The sequence below is a fragment of the Polyergus mexicanus genome, unplaced genomic scaffold, assembly GCF_030449975.1.
Source record: "Polyergus mexicanus isolate NDT 795.1 unplaced genomic scaffold, iyPolMexi1.0 SCAF_7, whole genome shotgun sequence".
Lineage (NCBI taxonomy): Eukaryota > Metazoa > Arthropoda > Insecta > Hymenoptera > Formicidae > Polyergus > Polyergus mexicanus.
Genome location: NW_027223327.1, coordinates 6872468 through 6896775, shown reverse-complemented (window position 1 = coordinate 6896775; position 24308 = coordinate 6872468). Strand labels below are relative to the sequence as shown.

Sequence of the window (24308 nt, the reverse complement as noted above, 5' to 3'; positions counted from 1 at the left end):
AGTTAACGCATATAAATTTATATACAATATAATAGTCATGTGAAATTATATTTTAGTAATTGAATGCATATATATATATATATATATATATATATATATATATATATATACATTGTGACGTGACGTTTTTGGGACGTCCGTCACAAGGGCCGAATGGCCCGATCGGGGGCGGTTTTTCGGGGGCCTGCGTCTTCCTAATTTAGGGAGAGAGCGGTCCGAGGGTCAGATCAGCGCGATCTGACTTTCGGGTGGAAAAATCGCAAATGTAAGCTCGAGATGAGCCCGCGAGTTAGTTGTCGGCACGAGGTCGAGCGGCGGGATCCCATCCGGCGGAAGGAGAGGAAGGAGAGGAAGAGAGAGGAGAGACGGCCAAGAGCGGAAGTCCAGGACATAGGAGACATCAGGTCGTAGTCTTTCAATATTAAGTACATTCATGGTGGCTAATATACCTCGCTACCGATAATTTAATATTACTAAGACAGGGACAGAAGCGAAGGACCGGAAGGAACCGGCCGAAGGGGCGGCCACTCCACCCGCGCGAAGCGAGGGAGTCCCAAGGACGGAGCGGCGGGAGGATTCTTCACCATGGACCTATCTTTCAAAATAGGAGGGAGAACCGTTCGGACGCTGCCGAAATTCCGCATCTGCCGGTCAGACAACAACGGATTTAGGAAATTTCGGGGCGAGGATCCACCAACACGGCCGTGGTGACAACAAGGATCGCGAGGACCGCAGGACGGCCCTGCGTAACGCGAAAGCGCCACAAGTGGCGCGATAGCGATTTATCGCGCCGACGTGTCTCCTGCAGGACTCTCGCTCGGCACTGTTCGGCGAGCCGTTAGAGAAGACGCAGGCTTTTCCGGGAGCGAGCAAACACACCGAACCGCTTAGGAGAAGCACAGAGAACTTCCGGCCGGTGGGACGAGCGTCGTCGACCCGATTTTGTTGCCGAATAACTGTAGGTAATTAATTCGGATGAGTTGCGCCCTAAATAGTTGTCGAGCCACGCGTTTTGGTGAATTACTTTGGTGAATGTTTTCGGTAGATTAAGTCGCACGGCCGACGGGCACATGTCGCTCATCCGAATTAGATAAAATAGGCTCTCTCTATTCACTTCGCTGCCGCCGACAGTCATTAGTGTTATTTTCGCGTTAGTCTGTATAATACGTCGTAAATTATCGGGATTTTTGGCGTTCACGCGATCGATATTCCGACTCGCGCAAAGTATTGCGCCGCACGACTCGTACACCACAGTCGTTATAGATGGTTTCCGTATTGTTCCTGTGTATTGTTAGCGCGTGTTTGTAAGTATTGTAAGAAATTAGAGTCAGGAGGAAGCGAAATCCTAAAAATTCGTACAAGAAATCTATCGGGTGTCTTTGAGCCCGCTATTAGTTTCCGCGAGTCATTCGAGCTAGGGATTAGGCATTTCAACGCAAAGGTCACCGTCATTGTTATCGAGACATATATCGGCTTACCGCGAGCCGGACCAACGGACCGATTTGAGTCGCGTAATCTAGTATTTTCTATTATATCGAAGCGGATTCACGAGCGTGCGTAAAGTAGTTACCGGCGTATTCGAGAGATTTCTTTAGCTGTCGCGGCCTAATTAAGTCGCGTACGGCGGAAATCCTCGCGGCCGAAGAGTCTTATATAATAGAAGTCTTATATAAAGAATAATTAAGCATAAAAAGCTGTTTTTTTTTTACTTATAAGATTATCACATTTCATGAGATATATTAATCATTTAAAATTATTATTAATTATTTATTAGATATTATCAGAGATATTAATCATTTAAAATTGCTATAGAAAGTAATTGAAGATTGTTAAGAAAAAGACATTACTTTATTTAATCTAATAATATATTACTTTTACTCTTACCTTATAGCAGATATATATCAAATCTGTCGGAGGAACATGCGTCGATGATGCCGTAAAGAGAACGTTGTATAAAACATTCTCAAATAAATTGGCGGAGAAATATAACTGCGAAGGCCGACGCGGAAAAGAGCCACTGCATAAATTGGAACTAATAAAAGTTATTTTCAGTAAGTTTGTTTATATGTAAATACAACTGCAAAATATCTTCTGTTAGAAGATATTTTTTTTTTCCTCTCTATGTGCGTGTAAAAATGACAGCTAATTAGTTTCAATAACTTGCCATGGAACATTTTGTATCATATATAGATATATTTATGATTACTACTTTAATCAAATTTAAAAAGTTTTTGATGAATTAAATTTTATTTCCGTTTTTACATTGTATAACTTAGAAATAATTATTAAACAAAGATAATACACTATGAATTACTATAGTCATCAATCAATTAGTATAGAAGAAAAAGTTAAAATAATGAAAATATTTTTTGGATCCATACTTCACAATATCTCAGATTCCGATCAGGGCAAAATACAACGAAGGGTTATGGAGTGGTTTCGACATTCAAAAGCGAGACATGAAAATGAGAAGAAGCGGACACATAGATGCGAAGGCAACGTTTCTAATTTATCAGAATAAAGAAATGGAAAGGTATATTAATAATGTCAAAAGGTATGAAATATTAATTATTTTAATCATTACTGGCAACATATTACATACCAATTCTATTGTACGTTGTGTTATAGAATTATTTGCATATTTCGCAGTTATTTTCACTTGCAATAATGTACGTAAGTTCGTTTTCAGCTCTTTATGAAACAGTCAATGATGAAATGCGATGTGCAAGTTTCCAATAGCTTATTATATCGCAAGTCTGAGACTTCCTAAAAAAAAAAAAAATTAATACAAGATATGAAAAGATATAGCGAAAAGATAATAAGGGGAGAAATATATTATTGTTTTAACACACAATTCTCTAAGCTCGTATTCAGAATAATGTTTATATTTTATATGTTTAGATTATTATATGTATATACTCACCATTCACGCTCATCACTGTATATTGAAATTAAATGGCTCTTTAATTATAGGTTATTTCCGACACTATTTGTACACTACTATTGCTTATGTTTCTGTAAAAGCCATTGGCTTTAAGTAGAATGGACTGGGTCTTGATTTTCACTGCTAATATTGAAAATCAATAGTATATGTTATGTAAATTATAAATTTTCAGTATTGAGAGCCATTAGAAAAATATAAAAACAGTAAGATTTAGACGGTAAACGAATTGATCAATCACAATTGAGTACTCTCGAAATAACCCTAGTGAATCTCGATTATGATTGGTCAATTCGCTTACTGTTTAAAAATAAGCCTATTATAATAGATTTTACATATGTTTCAGATGTGCATGGACAATTTACATCCACATTTTAATTAATAATAAAAGTTATATAGTTTTTTGAGTTACGCGCATTATAAATATATTAAGATTGCATATAATAATCGAACATATGCATCTGTGTTAATAAAAATTTTTATTTTATGAAATTCTTATTGACACAGATTTGTGTGTTATTATCAATTACTGCAAAATATTTCTTATTTATATGATTTGTATTTGTTATTGGTTTTACAATAACTAGAAAAAGGTTTTTCACAATTTTTTTATTTTTGTGTGTTTACAATTATCTTTCTTTTACTATTAAGATAAAAATAGAACCGACTGATCGAAAAAGTGCGAAATCTTCTTAATTTATTAATTGTACCGTTAAAAATATTTGCAATTTTATTTCATATCGGTTATATATGATAATATATACAATTATAACTTAATTCAAATTTATCAATAAAACCGAAAAAATATTTTTTTTTTCAATAAAAAATTATATACAATACATTTACAGGCAATAACTAAAAAAAAAAAATTTTGTAGGGATTGTTAGATATGTAATATTTATTCATTTTTCTGTTTGCGTAAATAATTAATTATTAAAAACAATTAATATATTTTTGATTTAACGAAATATATTTCTTGTATTTGGTACAATTAGTACACACATAAAAATGAGTAAATAATATAAATTCAACAATTTATGAATGATAGTTTAGTTTTTAATTTTTGTGGAAAAAGCATCCATAATAAATCTATATAACCTCTAGTTAATGTCTATTATTTATCCATCAAAGTTCCACAAAATATCTATGATGATTACACTATATAACGTTCATCTTACATCTATGAAGACGTCTAATGGATGTTGAATGGAAGTAAGAAATGCGGAACTGTGGATGTGTAATAGATGTCTATAGGAGATTACATGGACGTCTAATCCCAGACAGCACAAAACAACCTCAGGATCATCCTGAATATGTCCAGGACGGTTCAGGATATTTGTAGGATGTTTTAAGATATTATTATAAATATATTTATAAAAATTTAATATGCATACATAATTATTTTTAGTTGTGTGGACTATTTATTATAATTTAGAAATCTTAAGTATTATAATAAGTATTAATGTCCTATATAAATGTCCACTGGATAACCCCTGGATGTCTGTAGGATATATCTGCCCTGTCTATTATATTGGATGTCCTTTGGATTTCCAGAGGACATATACATGTGCAATTAATTGTTAACATTAATTTCGTTTAATATTAATAATTGAATTTGATGCGCACATTTTCATATATCCAAAATTATTATTTATTTAATATTTCATGAAAAATGTTACTGTTCGCAACATTCCAAAAACTTTACAAACAATAGTACTCAACTGCTAGTTCGTTTGTTTACCGCTATGCGACACGCGAACTCGTATTTGAGATTTGGTCATGAGAATTATATAAAGTTTGCAAAGAGCAACTGACAGGAAATTACAAATGTAATTATTTTCTATCAGTTCAATTTCTGATGCAATCCCAACATAGGAAATTCAGATATTGGATTGTTTAGAAAATATTACACAACTCAAACCCGGGAGCCAAATCTAAAATATTCATGTACAGCACGAAAGCCTCAAATATTAAAGAACGGTGAACTATTTTTAATATTAGATTTTTAATATTGGCAGTAAATAACAAAACATAATTTTAATTTATATTTAAATTTTAAAATTTGCTCCTTGAAACATACGAAAAATATCCCTAACATATCCTATAAAAATCCTTAGGATGTTCCACAGGATCTCCCTGGATTCTCCAGAGGTTAATATACAGCTATCATTTACTCTTTCTCAGGACATCCAGAGGAAATCTGAGGATTACAATGGGATATCCTGAGGATATCCTACATATATGTCCTGGATGCCCTTTGGACGTCCTAAGGACATCCTTGTGCTGTCTGAGATAGAGGTTTTGAATCTCCATGATGGACGTCTACTGGACTTTCATTAGAGGTTTTTGTTCCGTGTGGGCAGATACTGTCGCGCATAAGATTGCAACGCAAGCAGATAGCTCACCGGTCAACGTACGGCCTTATCGCCTGCCGGAGAAGCATAAAGAGAAAGTAAATCGACAAGTCCGAGAAATGTTAAGAAATAAAATAATCCGACCAAGCACGAGCCAATGGAACGCACCGTTATTGGTAATCCCTAAGAAAGCCGATGCATCAGGAAAACCGAAAATAATTCAAGAGCACATCTACGGCACCGCAAGCGGATCGAATAGAACAACTGAGATAGAAACCGACACCGCGATAACTAACACTGCGATGTTATATTAAAATAAAGTAAATATAAGAAACAATTGTAAAATGCAAAAAATGTATAGCGAAAAAATATGTAGACGAAAATTCACGTATAATTAATTTTCTTTTTCCAAAGGGGGAGGGATGTCGACCAATTTCTTAATACATTAAAGGATAAAACAATAAAGTAAAACAGAAAAGTGTAAGAAAGAGGTGAGTAAAGCAAAGCAGTAAAATTAGAAAAGAGATCAAGGAAAGATAATTAAGAAAGAGTAAAGTAATAAAAGAATATTAATAAAATAAAAGTAAGATACGTGACTAAAGAGAAGGAAGTCACGGTCAAGTTCTCGGAAGCTGAGTAAGCAGCTGACGAGACAGACTGACAAGCGGAGCACGAGACATGCTCCGGTCAGGGACACCACACTCCTTCCCAATCAACGACCTAATTAATTAAGATATATAATAAGCGCGAGATGCACCAACGGGAGCTACTCGCTGGTTACTCGCTCGCTCAGTAATATTATCGAAGTACCGTACGTATCGCGCCCGACTATTATAATCACGAATAAGTGAGTGTATTAAATCTTGCAGAATATACTAAATTATACCTAACGTCCGGGAGTGTCTTATTTCGAGCGTGGATCCTAATCCTTTGGGCGTACAAATCCCGAAAGACCTCTTCCTTAGCGGCTAGAGGCACAACAAGATTCAAGAAAGTTTCTATTTTGCAGCCAATCAATATGCTTAAAAAGTTTGTCGTACGACAAATGTAATATCGGCCTTAACCTGATATTACATTCATACGATTGACTATCGAATAAACAATTTCTGGAATTCTAGAGTTTCTATCGATATTCTCCGAATTCTCCATCTGATAGCCAATCGACAAACATTTTGTTTGAATGTAATATCAGCATTATGGCTCTTGCAGATAAGCGCGATGACGCGACGCGCGAATCCAATGAGAGCTTTATTTTTTCCGAAAAGCAGAGCTCTCATTGGATATCACGTCATTGCGCTGGCTGCGAGAGCCATTACACGACGAAGGTACGCGCAGGCGCAGGAACAGCGCACATGGTTTTATAATCATAATAGCCTAATAATTAACTACCAAACGTTGTAATTAGACTACCAATCACCACCAAACGATTGTCTTTCAATTAAGACCAATTTGAACAAAATTAGTTGGTAAATAATATATTTGCTCGGCTAACTTTACGGCTTCCAGTTAGCCATTCCCACTACTTAACCACACATGGTTTTTTTTGCTTTTTAGATAAGTTATGGACCACCAAACGTTGTAAATAAAGGATTTGTGACCACCTAACGATTTTGCATCGAATAAGCCTTGATTTAATCGATTAGATTAAAAATTAAAAATGTCCGGCTAACTTTACACCAATATTTTAATTATTTAATTAAAAAAAAAATGATTGACCACCAAACGTTTTAATTAGGCTACCAATCATCACCAAACGATTAGATAATTTTAATTATCAAAAAGTTAAAGTGGTCCGGCTAACTTTGCGGAGTCGCCGAGATCACTCTTCGGCGAAGGACTCGCCCGACGCCACTCCATAGGGTGATCAAGAGAAAGAAGATAAATATAGTTTATATGAATTATCAATACAATTTCTCTGCACCTGTCTACTTTTCGGCAGCCATCATGGACAAATCAGCCAAATCTCCTGGACTAAGACGACTCCAAAGGATCCTAAATTGATAACCAAATCCACCAAAGTAACAAAATCCATAAAGCAAGACAAGCCCAGCTTGGATTCCTTAACTTCTACCAAGAGTGATCTGAAAGATCAATTAAAAGACACATCTCTCGCCTCTTTCCAGTATGTGTTCAGGTCAGATGCTTCTGCGCTTTCCGAAACCCTTACGGATGATGGAGGTTCAAGCAATAATGCAGCTTTTGGAATTACTCTATCAACCGCACATCAATTCTTCCGCCAGACTTACCCGGAACATCACACACTCCTGCATCACCTATTCCTCCAACTGCAGAATGGTATCCGCATCAATGGGATGAAAACACAAGACTCTATCTTAGTTTACTTAAACGCGTGACTGAGTCTGAAATGGATGCCTTCACATTGCTCAAAAGGGCCGAGGAAGTCGGAAAATCAATAGATTGCCTCCGCTGATTTCTCCTCTAAAGGTCTCGCCCATAAAAGCGTCTCCTAGGAAGAGGACGTACGGAACCCAGACGAGTTCAGCTTCATTTCCTAAGAGGACAGTCGACGTCGCGACTCAAACGAAGAAACGCGGAGGCAAACGTAGGCCCCGAAGCAATAATAACAATAATAATAACCCTTATACGTGCAACCACAACCTGCGTTATTAATGTATAAAAGATTTGAATAAATGTATCATAGTTATAAAAAGCTAATTCATTCATCTACCTAAGAAAAATTGAGTAGCATTCTACAAGGATCTCCTATCCTGCATAATCTACCCACAAATATCTTGTAAAATATTTAGTTTTCGATAATCTTACTGTAATACTTTTATGTACAGAATAATGAGACAAATCAATTTAGTATAAAAAAAATTGTTTTTAAGAAAATTATTTACAATGTATTTTTTAAAACAATTATTTGTTTTTTTGGCACTAATTGATTTGTCTCATTATTCTGTGCATACAAATATTACGGTAAGATTATCAAAAACTGGACTATTTTACGAAATATTTTATTTTTTATATCAAAATATGTCATTAAAATATAAAATAATTCAAAAAGTACTTAATGAAAAAATACTTTATTATAGTGTTTTGGAAAGCACTCGAGATAAGCTACAAGAATATATAATGAAAAATAGGGGGTTCCATTTAAAAAACGGAAGTTGACCTTCAAATGATCTTGAAAATGACCTTTAATGTCAAATCCAATGTCACTATTAGATAGCCCCCTTTGTCCCCTACAACTTTTATCCGAGTCGTTTTTCTTCAAACGTTGATTCTGAAAAGTTATAAGGGTGGAACTTTTAAAATGGGACATCCTGTATATATGTATATATACAATATATATATATATATATATATATATATATATATATATATATATATATATATATATAAAGTACATATATAAAAATTATAAATAAAATAACTTTAATATTATTAATAATCGATAATTAACTTCTTTTAAGAACAGAGACTTCATTTATTCATAATTCTAATATAACATACATACATATCTTGTCACAATAGCATGAAAGAATATTTTTATGAAGATAACTATATTACTCATACATGCATATACATACATACTTTTTTTCACAGTATTGTATAAAAGTCGGAAAAATAATTTCAGATATAGCAAGCTAAAGTAGGCCTTATAAAAATGTAATTTAAAATGTATTACAAAAGGTAATATTGTGCATTATAGCATTTTAATGATAAATTGATTTTATCTGATCATTGATAGAAATTGTTTTAGCTCATAAAAAGAAAGTAATCCTATTTATAAAAAAACCAATATACAAAACGTTCTTCTTTGATTGAGCACAATAAGAAATTATATAAAACCTATACTCAATGATCGCTGTTCCTAATTAATGATAAAAATGAACACCAATTATTAATATATTATATTAATATTATAATACATGCTAATAAAATTATCAATCTGTTTAGAAAAAAGTTCATAATTTCTTTTTATATAAATGCATGTATAATTATATTAAATAACTATAATACATCACCCAAAAAAAAAATTGGGAACACTTTTCATACCCTAAAAATTTACAAAAAGCATTTTGTAGGCAAAATATTGTAGTTTATGGAATTTAAGTTGAATTTTTCGAGAAATTTTTTTATCGTATTGCAGTGTCAAAAATACATAATTTTAAGGAGCAAAACAATGTGTTCTTTTTTAAAACACAGAAAAGATCAAAAAATTTTTAGAAACCCCCGATAGGACGTTAAAGTTGAAACTTCAGGTTTCAAAATGTTTTTTCAATTTTTTGTATACAATAATTCTCCGAGTTTCAATGGTTTGAAAATAGCAATTTTTAGGGTATGAAAAGTATTTCCTATTTTTTTTTTTGGTAATATATTTCAAAATATTATAGTATAATTATACAGAATGTCACTTAAAGACCGCCCACTAAGTATATAGCGTTATTCTTTACCAAAAAATGCATGAGCACACACTACCAGACGCGCGTCTCACTGACATGCGCCCGGCTAAAGGTCGGCGCCGATTGGCCTGACTTTACTCAATAATTACTCCTTTATTAAATGTTATAGAAAAAAATGATTCAGGATTTTTCGACTCATTTTATAGTAAGAAACAACGCTTCATATTTGTGAGTGGTCTTTAAATGACACCCTGTATATTTTAGCCAAAATGTATATATGAAAAATATTATAAAAAACAATCGATTTGTGTGTATATAATTAAGATAATTCACCAATTATTTTTCAATAATTTTTTTAATATAATAAAATACTTTATTTAGAAATAGCAGAGAAAAAAGGGATTAAACAAGATGTAATATACGAGATGTTCCAGAATCGATGCACTATGTGTTAATAATAAATTCTTGAGATCATTTGGAGATCAAAATTTTAATATCAAAATGCCGAGACTACAATAGTTTTTAAAAGGAAAACATTTACAATTGGCCAATAATTGCTTATAATTTGCGCTTTCAGACACAATACATCGCACAATAACAAAGGTTCTTTAAGATATCAAATAGAAATTTTCTATATCGATAATTTACTGGGAAAAAAAAAACCGTTAAAAAATAAACATTATAACTTAACACGACATTACAAATGTATATATAAAATTCTACTTTATCAATGTATTCAAATTTTCTATTTTGTGATAAAAAAAGATAATTTATCAATTATATTAATTAGAACATTTTTATTATATGTGAGACATTATTCGTCTATGATATACTTCATGTGAAGAAGATTGTTGAGAAATGATTATAATAACATTTTGAAAATATATTAATAGTTAAAAGAATTGATATCTTAAAACACCTACTACTGTGCAATGTACTGTGTCTAAAAAAGCAAATTTTGAGCATTCTTATTGGTCTACTTTAATTTGCTTCTCATTTAAAGACTATTATAATCTTGACATTTCCATATAAAGGTTTTCATCTCCAAATAATCTCAAGAATCTATCATTATCAAGTGGTGCGCTGATTCTAGGACATCTTAATATATAATATATAAATTTATAATAATTCTCACATAGTAACTATAATTAATAAATAGCTTTATATTTTAATGGTCTTTCAAATCTTTAAAGGAAGTAATTAATGCTTTATTTTTTCTTTAATAAAGATATCAAATATGCTTAAACATATTATCAGATAGACAATAAATATTACTTAATATTTCCATTTTCTTCTTTAATATTTTCACTTTATTCGTTTTTTTTCTCATATGAAAAACAAAGCATTAGAAATTATCAAATAGTTTAAAGATTTATTTCTCTCTCGTTATAATCATAAAAAAAATTCATACAAATATTTTAGTTTATTTTGTCTTTTTTGTGATGTCAAATATTTTATAAAAATCATATGTAAAAAGTGTTTTAGAGAATTTAATTACTTCAAGAACTCTTAAGAACGCATTATCATCTAACAAATAACTTGCTAGTAAAACATTTATTAAATTTATTTGACTTAGAAAAAAGTTTTTCCAATAGGTTTATATATATATTTTTGTTACTTTGAGAGAATTAAGTCTTAAAAACATTCAAAAAAATTTAAGCTCTACAATGTATTTTGCTTAGAATAAAATATTACTGTGAGTAATATACTAGAAGTGTTCATTTTCATAACTTCAAAAATATATTTGTAAATAAGAAAACATTTACAATGATAATTTAGAAAAGTTTCTTGCACTCAAATTTTTAAATATAAGGACAGCAAACATGATTGTTTCTTTGAATAATCTGATTACCTAGATTTTGAGATATAAGATATTATGTCTCATCATGTGCTATCGCAATGCAGGAATGATTTTGGGAATATACCATAAAAGTTAGTCATAATTGATCCATAATTATTAAATATTTACATTAAGCAAATTATTGTCTCTAATCAGCCTTACGTGGCTTACGCTTGCGAACATTGGGACTACTAGTATCAGCTTTAGTATCCTTATCTTTCTCACTCACTTCAAGTTCCTTTATCTCAGATTCTTTTTTTCCAGGTTCTTCTGCTTCACATTCTTCTTCATCTACTAAATCATCTCCAACATTTTCAGCAATTTCATCCTCATCCAAACTTCTCTCCTGCATGGAACCATCCAATGTATTCTGTTTCTTTTTGTTTTGTTGTTGCGTAGGTTTTGGTGGATAAATGAAGTCGATCAAGCATACAATAAGCTGTATATAATTATAAATATAGTTAATTTTGCATTTAATGTCCATATGAAATTCACGTATTATATAAATTCATATATCACTTACTAATCCTAATATTGCACCCAAAATAATTGTTGCAACAGCAAAAATTAAATAACTGCCCCATGTAGGTAATCCAATATCTTCCAAAAGTTTATTATGAATAGCCTAAAATAGAAAAAAGTAATTAAATTGGAATTTTTCTACACTGTTATACCAATTTAATTTGTGTGTAAAAATCAAAGCCATGCATCTCAATTCCACATATTATATTGTTATATATACGCATAGAATATTCCACAATTCGCGATTATAATTTTAATAACATATTCTTGAGTTTAAACAAGATCAACTCCAATTTTCCATAAAGAGTATGCGATATTCTTTTCTTGATATTGGATCCACCATATATTAAATTTTCAAATTTTGACTACAGATTTAAAATCAGAAGCCTAAAAAATTCTTACATATTAGGTTTGTAATTCTGAATTTTTTAATTTTGGCTTCAAATTTGTAATCAGTGATTCCAAAAACCTCATATTAAATTTCAGCAAAATATATTAAAAAGAAATTTGTGCCACAAAAGGTTAAATCATTTAAATTTAACTATATTGTGAATACACAGGCTGTCCCAGACCACCTGTACACCTCTTTTAAAATGAAAATAAATGGCTTTTATCAAAAATCGCGAACATTTCCTATAAAGTAAATCGAGTATGCTCCATCGAATGGTGACCTTGAAGGTCAATTGAAGGTCAACTTCGATTTTTTAAACGGGAACCCCCTTTTTTATTGCATATTCTTGTAGCTTATCTCGAGAGCTTTTCAAAACACTATAATAAAGTATTTTTTCATTAAGTACTTTTTGAGTTATTTTATATTTTAATCTGACATATTTTGATATAAAAAATAAAATATGTCGTAAAATACTTAGTTTTCGATAATCTTACTGTAATACTTTCATGTACAGAATAATAAGACAAATCAATTAGTGTAAAAAAGGCAAATCATTGTTTTAAAAAATACATTGGAAATAATTACACATTTTTTCTTAAAAACAATAATTTTTTTTTATACTAATTAATTTGTTTCATTATTCTGTACATAACAGTATTACGGTAAGATTACCGAAAACTAAATGTTTTACAAGATATTTTATTTTTTAAATCAAAATATGTCAGATTAAGATATAAAATAACTCAAAGGTACTTAATGAAAAAATACTTTATTGTAGTGTTTTGAAAAGGTTTCGAGATAAGCTACAAGAATATGCAATAAAAAAGGCGTTTCCATTTAAAAAATAAAAGTTGACCTTCAATTGTCCTCAGGGTCAAGTTCAAGATCAAGTTCGAAGTCATCATTCGATAGAGCATATCCGATTTACTTAAAAAATGTTCGCGATTTTTGATAAAAGCCATTTATTTTCATTTTGAAAGGGATGTACTGGTGGGACACTCTATATATAACTATTATACATGAAAATTATCTATTAGCTTTTTCGAGTGAAGCAGGTTTAATCGTTCTAAAAAAGATTAAATCCAATTTGCCATGAACATCGACCGAAAATGGGTTTTGAATCTGATTAATATAAATATATTTATAATATAAATAATATAAAGAATATCCCGTTTGACGCCATTTTAGCTTTAAAACACATTCTTGCCATTAATCAATGAAATATTTTAAATAAGATGATTAATCAATCATCTTATTCAAAATATTTCATTGATTAATATAATAATCCAAATATCTCTAATAATCCAAGACAAAGTTTATGATAACATTAATTGTTCTCAGAGTTAAAAATTATTAAACTTGCTTTACTCAAAAACGTTATATATCAGAAAACGGGAAGATAAGTATAATTTTTTAATATATAATGATGTTGATATCCTGATATAATAAAAGTTGTAGTATTATTTAAAACAAATATAACAATTACTTAATGTATCAATTAAGAATTGCTTTACAAATTATAAAAGTTTTATCAGTTTGAAATTATACAATATTTTTGTTCTGTAACCTTTAACTTTTGTATTAATAACTAATATTTAATACATTGTTTGATCACAATATACAATATACAAGAGTGAGAAGCTAGCAATGTTGTAGTAAAAATGAAAAAATAGAAATTATCAGTAAAGATTCAAGCTAATAAAACTTGTATAATTTATAAAATAATTCTGTTATATATTGTTGTATGAACAGCATTATAATTGATATTATATTAAAATATCCATATTATTGTAAAAAAATTATATATACTTTTCCATTCTCTAATACATATAATTTTTATGACAATTATACTTTGCAATATAGATGTTTATAGATTTTGAGAAAAACAGGTCACTACTGATAATAGAATACACTGAATGTAGAAATTACACATGACGCATATATACTTACTCGTAATACTTGAGACAATTTAAAGAATTGACTCAAAATTGACATATGAAATGAAGTTGGACTCTTCCAGCTAGGTATTGGATCAACTTTTGTCCACGTCTTTTTAGATACAAATTCAATTAATGAAATTTTATCCCTTGGACTTCTATATTGCCTAAATATTCCATTGTTTACACTAGAAAGTAAAATATAAATTTAAAAGTTATAAAATTATAATAGTTATAAAATTAAATATTAATTATATCTTTATAATATTATAATAAAGAATATAATTGTTAATATATATTTATATATTTGTATATAACTACATATAAAAAGAGAAGATTCAATATAAATTATAGAAATTACAAACTTACTAAAATATTGTAGGTAAAGCTGTAACCATAAATCTACCACTAAGACCTGGGGAATCTGTTATATCTATCTTCCCAATATTTATATTGAGATTCTTTTTTAATAATGCAAGATCCTCCCAGATTGGTTCAAGTGCTTTGCACGCAGGACACCATGGTGCATAACTATAATATAATAAATATCGTAACACAATAGAAATGTTAACAAAATATATTTTATATATATAACTTAGTATAGTGTAATATTAATAAATACTAATGTGAAACAATGGCCTAGTTTACACCAATATATTTTAATACGTACTAATACTACACTGCTCAATCATAGTCATTCCTTTAAAAGAAAGGAACGGTTGTGATTGGACAGTCTAATATTTAGTACGATTAAAGTATATCGTAAACTAAGAAAATGTGTATATAAAAAAAATAATTTTTTTGTAGCACTACAGATTACAAAGATTTATTTCATCAAATAGGTTTATTTTTATATTTCACATTCCATAATATATGTTAATATTCATTAATAGCAATTCGAATATTTTTGTTTGACATGTCATCAGCTATGACGGTGGATAAATATCAATTCGAAAACGGCTAAACTTACAATTCAATCATCCATTCTCCCGTGAGCATGAGATCCCAATTATCTTCGTTAAGTTGTTGTACTAAGCTATCCTTTGTTTGCTGCTGTGCCGCACTCGCATATGTAGATAATAGTACAATGAAAATGATAGAAAATACAGGACCCATTTTGACCAACAACACTTTATCTTTGACAATTTCCACCGATGTTAACCGGCATCGTACTTACACAATAGTATACAACGCCAACTACCGAACAAATATGATCCCTCTTCGCATCATAGACATGGTTTCTACACATAAGACGGAAACGCTTGCCGCGCGGTAAAAGGCGACGCGGTAGCCAATCATTTTTCGCACTAATAGAAAAGTTGTAAGTTGATTGGCTACTATGTCGCCTTTTGCCACGCGGCAAGCGTTTCCACGTTATCCTATGCGCAGAAGCAGTGATGCCAGAAATGGTATCCTGCGCGCGTATGTATGACGAAAGTTACGTCATTGCAGTAGTGTACTAGCGAAAAATAAGGTATGTTATGGACCCTTCATTGTATTATATATATATAAATATATATATAATATAATTTCCTACTTTTTTCTTTCTTTGGAAATTTCTTTGGAATGGCTCCTTTGGAAGCATTTAATTCCATATTTTATAAAAATATTTTATTAATAATAATAATAAATATTACACTATCTGCTTATCTTTACTATTGCTGCACTATTGCATTATCTGCTTATCTTCTTTTTGCATCCTATGCGAGAGTCATCATCCTATTTTCTAGCACATAAATGGGCACTCCGAATTTAAAACTACGTACAGAAACCGCGAAACCGCCTGTGATGCCAATCATCTAACCTGTTTGTCCGCCAAAACTAGGTGCTCTGTGCCCGTAACGTAGCAACGTATATACATGGTTGGTCTCAAATATGCACGCGCAGGATACCATTTCTGTCATCACTGCGCAGAAGCCAATATTCGCTCCTACACATAAAGATGCATTTTCACAAGCCACTGTTTATTAATGGATATTCAGCGTGTTAGAACAACTCTTGTGGCTGTTAATTTGGCTACAATAATGCTGCAATTATTGCGGAAAAAAAAGAAAAAACTTCAAAAACGAAAATATTGGGTTCGACCAATGTTATTACAGCGGAAGCAAAAAGGTCATTTTCATACTCTCTTCCAGTTTATTAAAAACGAATGACGACGAGCAGTTTTTCAAGTTTACTAGAATGACTGTTTTACAATTCGAAAAATTATTAGAATTAGTGCAAGAGTCTCTAACAAAAAGAAATATTCGAGAGCCTTTGTCGCCGGAACATCGATTATGTATTACTTTTTGTAGTAAGTATATTTTGTAATACTTTCAATAATTTATTGTTTTTTGAATTGTCATAACACGAATATTTTATTTCATATAGTTATCTTGCTCATGGTTGCAGTATGCAAACTGTTGCATGGAACTTTTACGTGTCAAAATCAACTGTGAGCAAGGTTATCCGTGACACTTGCAAGATTATATGGGACAAGTTATCGCCTATATATTTGTCAAGACCTACTATGAATGATTTCAAAAGGTATTCACGAGATTTCCAAGAGTTGTGGAACATACCGAATTGTTTCGGAGCGATTGATGGGAAGCACATCGTTATACAAGCTCCTGACAATACCGGAACCAGTTTCTTTAATTATAAAAAAACATTCAGTATCGTATTAATGACAGTTTGTGACGCTAAGTACAATTTTACTCTTGTTGATGTTGGTGCTTTTGGTTCACAAAGTGGCAGAGGAGTTTTTAAAGAATCGGCTTTTGGAATAGCTTTCGATAACAACAAAGTGGAAATACCAGACGACAGCTGTTTACCGGAAACTGACATAAAGTTTCCATATTATATGGTTGCAGATGAAACGTTTCCTTTAAAGAGCTATATTATGCGACTATATCCTGGAAGTAAGTCAAACAAAACAAAAAACTTTCAATTATCGTCTTTCTCGAGCACATCGTGTTATTGAAAACTCTTTTGGAATTCTGGCCAGTCGTTGGCGAATCTTCCGATCAACTATTATTGCACATGTTGATACTGCAGAATGGATTATGTGTGCAGGATTGTGTCTTCATAACTTTCTCCGGAAATCAGAGTTAATGTCAAAAGCAGAAAATGCTATGTACTGCCCTCCAAATTATACTGATACATAGGACAACGAAGAAAATGTCATATCTGGACAGTGGAGACAATGCGAAGAGAATGTCATCTTTAAAAACATGGGAAGAATGGGAGCTAATAATGCTACACGCAAGAATATTACCTTACGTGACACGTTTGCCGAGTACTTTATTTCTCCAGAAGGCGCAGTTTCGTGGCAAGAAGCATATATCACGAGAGAATCATTTTAATCGTACAACTCGTGAAGATGTTGACTATTTAGAACATTGACTATCAACATTATTTTAAATGTTCGCTATTCTTTTGTTTTAAATTATTTTTTAAATAATAATCTTATTATGTATTATACTTTGTATCTTTATTAAAAAACTTTAGATAACAACTACATTACAAGTCTCGATTATAAACTACTACACTTGTAACATTTTCATGCTGCGTTCATTTACATAACATTAATTTATAAAATAGAAACTCGTACATTGCACAAAATTTATAATAGGGATAGTTTCAAAGTTTTGAAACCATTAACAGCCTTAACGACAATTTTGAAAATGTTCCGACTCGTTTACACATATGTAATAATCCTTCAATAACTATAAAACTAAAACTTACTTCTTTGGATAAAATCACATTCATTAATACTTTTCTAAAAAAGTACCATTCTAATTACAAAGCTATTAAACAATATAATATATGTATGTTTGAAACTTAACATAGTTACTTATTTTTTATAAAACATACTACAATAGCATAGAAAGCAAAACTAACTTTTTTAGAATAGAATCACAAAATTAAGAAATAAAATATTGTTTAGTCCGAGTCAGATTCCAGTTCTAACATAATGGTACTAATCCTGGTACGAGCGATTTTTTGCTTTTTCTTCGACATATTCTTCAATTGACTATACGTAGTCATGCAAAAGTTATAGGCAATATCATCGCACTTGTCAGCAGATTCACATAATCCTTTCACACTCTGTAATGCTTCAGAAACAATTTGTAAAGTATCATCCTCGACACTTACAGCGGTTTTTACGGTTTTCATCGTTTTGTTATTTACAATGTCTGTACGTGTTTTACTGAGAACTGAAGTCTTGACATTCAATACATTGGCATTATTTTCATCCGGTTCCATTTTTACTTTCAATAAATCGCCTTCCGATTCTTTGAACTCATTTTTCACTTCCATTCCACGTTTGCTTTTATTACTGTCTATACTTTTCAGATATTCGATCACATCTGGATCGTCAATCTCTAGCGTATCCCACGTAGCAGATTCTTCAGATGGTGACAAGCTTCTTTTTAAAACATTCCCACGTGTTCTGGAATAATTGGAAAATACTTTTTCTTTATGTGCGTATTTATCGTATGTGATATGTATAATGGGTCTGTTCTTTATAGCTGAACTGGCTGCACTAGTTCAGAGTTTATCTTTTTCTCTCCCCGTTGGAAGGAGAAAGATAAGCTCTGAACTAGTGCAGCCAGTTCAGCTATAAAGAACAGACCTAATGTTTTATACATCATGTTTTGATAGCAGAGTCGACTATCTTTAATTAAGAAATACACAGATGCAGATAAAAGTTTCTATTCACATCTATATGTTTCTATTAGGCATTTTAACTATACGGATGAGTCAATTTTCAGCAATTTGCAGTGTATAAGATAAATATAAATACATAATATAATAAATTTCGTGAAGATACTTAAATGGGTAATAAATTATATACCTTCTACTTTGAATATGAGGTTCTAAGAACTGCAAAGCTTTATACAGTTCACTTGGAGTTGACTGTCTTGAGGATCCTGAGCCAGATGGAAGTCCTACTTTTAAAAACCTTCTCTCACGAGTGAAACGTTCTCGCAATTGACCCCATCGGTGTTCGCAGCCAGTAGCTGCATAATAATATGTATGATTTAATTATAGTATACTACAATATACAGGGTGGTCCTCGTAACGGTCGCCACGATTTTTAAGGCACTTACAATAATCTGACATAAAAAAGTTTCAAACAAAAGTTGTGTGGCTTCAAGGGTGCCATAAGATGGTGACAATGATTTGACCTTGGAAAATCATTTGAAGGTCATGTGAAAGTCAACTTTAAAATCTTAAATAGAAACTCCCATTTTTTATTTAGTATTCTTGTAGCTGATATCGAGAGCTTTCCAAAACACTATAACAAAGTATTTTTTTATTAAGTACTTTTTGAGTTATTTTATATTTTAATCTGACATATTTTGATATAAAAAATTAAATATCTCGTAAAATATTTAGTTTTTGATAATCTTACCGTAATACTTCTATGTACAGAATAATGAGACAAATCAATTAGTATAAAAAAAAAATTGTTTTTAAGAAAATTATTTACAATGTATTTTTTTAAACAATTATTTGTTTTTTTTGGCACTAATTAATTTGTCTTATTATTTTGTACATAGAAGTATTATGGTAAAATTATCGAAAACTGAATATTTTACGAAATATTTTATTTTTTATATCAAAATATGTCAGATTAAAATAGAAAATAACTCAAAAATTACTTAATAAAAAAATACTTTGTTATAGTGTTTTGGAAAGATCTCGATGTCAGCTACAAGAATACTAAACAAAAAATGGGGGTTTCCATTTAAGATTTTAAAGTTGACCTTCACATGACCTTCAAATGATTTTCCAAGGTCAAATCATTGTCACCATCTTATGGTCCCTTTGAAGCCACACAAATTTTGTTTGAAACTTTTTTATGTCAGATTATTGTAAGTGCCTTAAAAATCATGGCGACCATTACGAGGACCACCCTGTATACATATAAGCTGTTGTATTACTATAGAATTAAATAAATAAATAAAACTGATAGCATATACACACCTGTTGCATTCAACGCTTCTGCAATACTACACCATGAATTTTGTGATTTTATTTTATCTTTATAATCAGGATTACTTTTATTATACAAATAGAAACATTTCTCGACTAATTCAATTAAACGTTGGTCCGTCAAGTCCATTGTTATTTATTATAAATTTTTATATTTAGTTATAAACATATAACCTCATACCCGTTCTGGATGTAATTCTGACTCTAACCTCTTTTCGTTATCGTAATCGTAAAAGTTCAAACCAACCAACTTTTACGGACCCACTCTTATGGCGACCCAATCGATATTGTAGACTCTTTAACGAGTTTTCAGTCTTTCAACTTTTTACGTTTACGATTACGGTTACGGATCTCCATTGACGTTCGAAGTCCATATCTACTGGATCCCCAGTCACAGGGGCATTCCCGGTAATGAGAGGGCGGACGTCCTTGCTAAAGAATCTTTGCGTCTTCCCGACACCTTCCTCCTTAGTAAGTGTCACTATACCAATCTTTATTCCAAGTTCAAAGCCTTGTCAAAAAGTAGAGCTTCTCAAACCATCATTGCTGAAAGTCATTACAAGATATTTCAAAAGGGACAAGATATTTCAATCATGTGCGGGACGTTCTCGCGCCCCCGTAGTACTCCAATAGGAAAAATATTAAGGAGGATCTTCCGAGACTAATTATTACCTTTATCTCAAGACTGAGATCCCATTACACGTCAACAAAAGACCATCTCTTCAATAAAAACATTACGGAATCCTCGGAGTGCTTGTGTGGTCATCCTTCTCAGGATATGAACCACATTTTCTTTCACTGCCCAAATTCGCAGGATGATTCTAATCTGCTCATTACTCAGTTGCATGGGATTACTCCCGACATAGCTCTGGACATACCAACACTGGCTTTCACAAACAACACTAAGATTTTCCGCGCCTTACACAACTTTGCTACAAGGAATAAGTTACACATCTAACTATCGATACTTTCAGTATATCTAGCAGATGGTGTATGGACAATTCCAGGGTTGGGAAAGTTACTTTATAAAAGTAACTCGTTACCGTTATTTTTTCTAAAAAGTAACTCGTTACCGTTACTCGTTACCAATTTTAAAAAGTAACTCGTTACCGTTACAGTTACTAAAAAGTAACGAATCGTTACAATTTCCGTTACTTTTTTACAATACAAACTAATAAATTATTTTGCATAAGAAAAACTTTTAAAAAATTGTAAGCAAGATTTCATTCAAGGTTTATTACAAAATAAATGATTAAATTTTATCGAAATTCTTTATTAATTTTTAATAAAATTTGTTGCTCCATAGTATCATCATTTAAATGCCCTCTTTGTGGTGTTAATACAGAGCCACCGATGCTAAACATTCTTTCTACAGATGCACTGCTTGGTAGAGCTGTATTATATTTAATAAAAAGTTTTTTAAGTTTTGGATAGTCGTTTAACATTTCTATATTACAATTATTTGATTTTAAAAACCGTTGCAATTCTTCTTGTTCAGATTCATTTTGCACCGTTTTTTGCTCAAAAATGAAAAAATCATCGTGATCGTCAGATTTTCCAGCTTTTGAAGAATTTTCAGTTGATCGGATTCCCAATAAATCCTCCAAGTAATTTTCAGCACGTTTTCTTTTTTCTCCGGTTAACCAGTTTAACTTAAATTTTGGATGTAAACATGCTGCTATTATTAATTCTTTTGTTTCAAATATTGTAAGAAATCTAAAATCAAATATAGTAAATTAAGCGACATTGTTTGTTTTATTGAAATTAATACTCTTGAATCAATAGTTTAAAATAAAATAATATTTTTCAATTAAATCCTTATTTAAAATTAAATAACATATGTATTAATCATATTAATAAGTTACCTTTTATTTAAACCTTGCTGAATAGCTTCAACTAATGAATGGCAATCTATAAGGTCAGATTTATTGAGATTTTCTAATTTTCATTGCAAGGTACTTAGAACTGGTAGTAAATGAGAGCTCTGCTTTTCCGAAAAGATAAAGCTCTCATTGGATATCGCGCGTCGCGTCATCGCACTGGTCTGCAAGAGCCATAAGTTGATCAATCACATTCAAGCATTTTTACAACATAATAAGAATGCTAATTGGTCGATTTGCTTACGGCTTTACAGTTAAGATAAAAATTTTATCACGCACAATAGCAAGAATAATATCTTAAATAAATCAAAAAATTTGAAAAAAGTAACGATAAAAGTAACTGTTAAATTCGTTACTCGTTACCGAAAAATGTAACGAAGTTACTTTTTCCGTTACAAATAAAATTTGTAACGCTATTACCGTTACAGTTACCGAAAAAAAGTAACGGTAACGGCGTTACAAGTAACGCGTTACTTCCCAACCTTGGATGATTCCCTTGGGAAGTCTGACAGCCATAAAGAGAAGAAGAAGAAGAAGGATCTCCTTGGACCCGCGCCTTAACGGGTGCCTATTTTTGAGAATTTTATACTTGTATATAAACATATGTATATATATATGTTTAAATTATAGTTAAAATTATACGTACAGTTAAATATTGTATGTTGATTAATAATAATAGTTGAATAATAGGTAACAGAGTGAACAAATACGCAAGATGTAAGACAAGCTTTCCCGCATAACGCTTCTTGGTGAATGATGCAATGAATAACGGGAAATTTTAAATTTTGCTGCCTGATTAGACCGAGGAATTCATTTTGTGAGCCAGTCATTGCTTTGGCACCATCAGTTACTATAGCCGAACATTTTGTAAAGTCTACATTAAATTCTTTGAGAGTGTTTTCTACTGCTCTGAAGATATCAAGACCCGTAGTTGTGCCATGCAATGCAACTAAATCTAAAAGCTCCTCGACACATGAGAAATCGTTGTGGACGATTCGAGTAAAAATACTCAATTGGCTCACGTGTCGATTATCGGTGCTTTCATCAAGACACAATGAAAAGTATGAACAAGTCGCTAACAAGGATTTTAACTTATCTTTGATAGAAGACGCAATATTATTAATTCTACGCCCTACTGTTTGAATACTAAGCGGAATGCTCGCAGCTTCGTCAACAGTTAATCTATTGTCAAAGGATTTTACTGCCTCAACGATGCATTTTTTTACGAATTCGCCATCAGCGAATGGCTTCGAATATTTTGCAATAAGAAAAGAAATAGCGTACGATGCAGCTACAGCTTTTTCATTATCATGACCAGCGTTAGAAATTAATGTATCCTGACAAATGCTATCACCTTCCTGATAAACTAATTTTAATCCTTCAAGTATTTTTAATTTTTCCTGACATGCATAATTTGAATATTCTCCGGAATGTTTGATTCTATAATGTCTTTCGAGAATGTACTTTTTTACAATAGAAGGCTCATAACCACATAAAAGACAAATTGTCCGATTGCGAACAAATGCGAAAAAAATATCCTACCAAACCTTAAGGTATCGTTGCTCGTATCTCTGCTTACTTGAATCAGCCATCCTTCAGATTTTTGATGAAGAATTAAATATGAACAAGTCAATGAACTAACTATACTTATTATATTAACTTGAACTGAGCACTCTTTCGAAGCAAGACGTTATGCTGACACACGCTTTAAAACAGATAACAATCGGTTAAAACAATTGCAACGAATTACCAGCGCGCGCAGGATAAATTAATTTGATCTATTTGTATAAATGTTATTTTTCCCAAATGAAATATATCAAAACAGACAGACGCTCTTGTTTGAGAGATACATCATTATCTTCATTGATGCGAATAAGTTCTTCAAATATCCAGATAGATATTCCATCCATCATCGAATCATGCGAACGACGTAACCGTACAAAATTTTAATTTAATAAATTTTAAAATTGTTTATATTCTTTTCATTTTGTTATTTCGTCCTTTAGTTGGTGGCTATTTTTCGTTATTCTTCTTCTTTAGTGGACTAGGCCTACACGGAAAACCACTAAAAAAAAAACGCGTCAACAA

The 24308-nt window shown here is 31.4% G+C and overlaps 2 protein-coding genes and 1 long non-coding RNA gene across 5 annotated transcripts; 1 reads left to right on the top strand and 2 right to left on the bottom strand.

Annotated features, from left to right (window-relative positions):
- Positions 1 to 1890: 1890 nt before the first annotated feature.
- On the bottom strand, positions 1891 to 15828 carry LOC138934707 (thioredoxin-related transmembrane protein 1). Of its 3 annotated transcripts, none has more exons than XR_011447170.1 (7): positions 15326 to 15828; positions 14725 to 14886; positions 14369 to 14543; positions 12029 to 12130; positions 11735 to 11944; positions 2603 to 2766; positions 1891 to 2032 (listed from the first exon to the last, which is right to left on the bottom strand). XR_011447170.1 is itself a non-coding variant. In XM_070298723.1 (5 exons), exons 1-5 carry the CDS (start codon positions 15469 to 15471, stop codon positions 11654 to 11656), a joined length of 876 nt encoding a protein of 291 aa, XP_070154824.1. In that variant the 5' UTR covers positions 15472 to 15824; the 3' UTR covers positions 8812 to 11653. The 3 variants fall into 3 exon arrangements, 1 of the variants encoding a protein (XP_070154824.1); XR_011447171.1 differs by lacking the exon at positions 1891 to 2032 and adding an exon at positions 2299 to 2313; XM_070298723.1 differs by lacking the exons at positions 1891 to 2032; positions 2603 to 2766 and having other exon boundaries at positions 8812 to 11944; positions 15326 to 15824.
- Positions 1920 to 2737, top strand: LOC138934709 (uncharacterized). Its single transcript, XR_011447172.1, has 3 exons — positions 1920 to 2051; positions 2397 to 2533; positions 2690 to 2737. It is a non-coding gene; the product is annotated as an uncharacterized lncRNA (long non-coding RNA).
- Positions 15829 to 17883: 2055 nt separating the features above from the next.
- LOC138934708 (uncharacterized) lies at positions 17884 to 21178 on the bottom strand. The gene is made up of 4 exons (XM_070298724.1): positions 21013 to 21178; positions 20332 to 20886; positions 19196 to 19361; positions 17884 to 18790 (listed from the first exon to the last, which is right to left on the bottom strand). Exons 2-4 carry the CDS (start codon positions 20468 to 20470, stop codon positions 18280 to 18282), a joined length of 816 nt encoding a protein of 271 aa, XP_070154825.1. The 5' UTR covers positions 20471 to 20886; positions 21013 to 21178; the 3' UTR covers positions 17884 to 18279.
- Positions 21179 to 24308: the final 3130 nt, after the last annotated feature.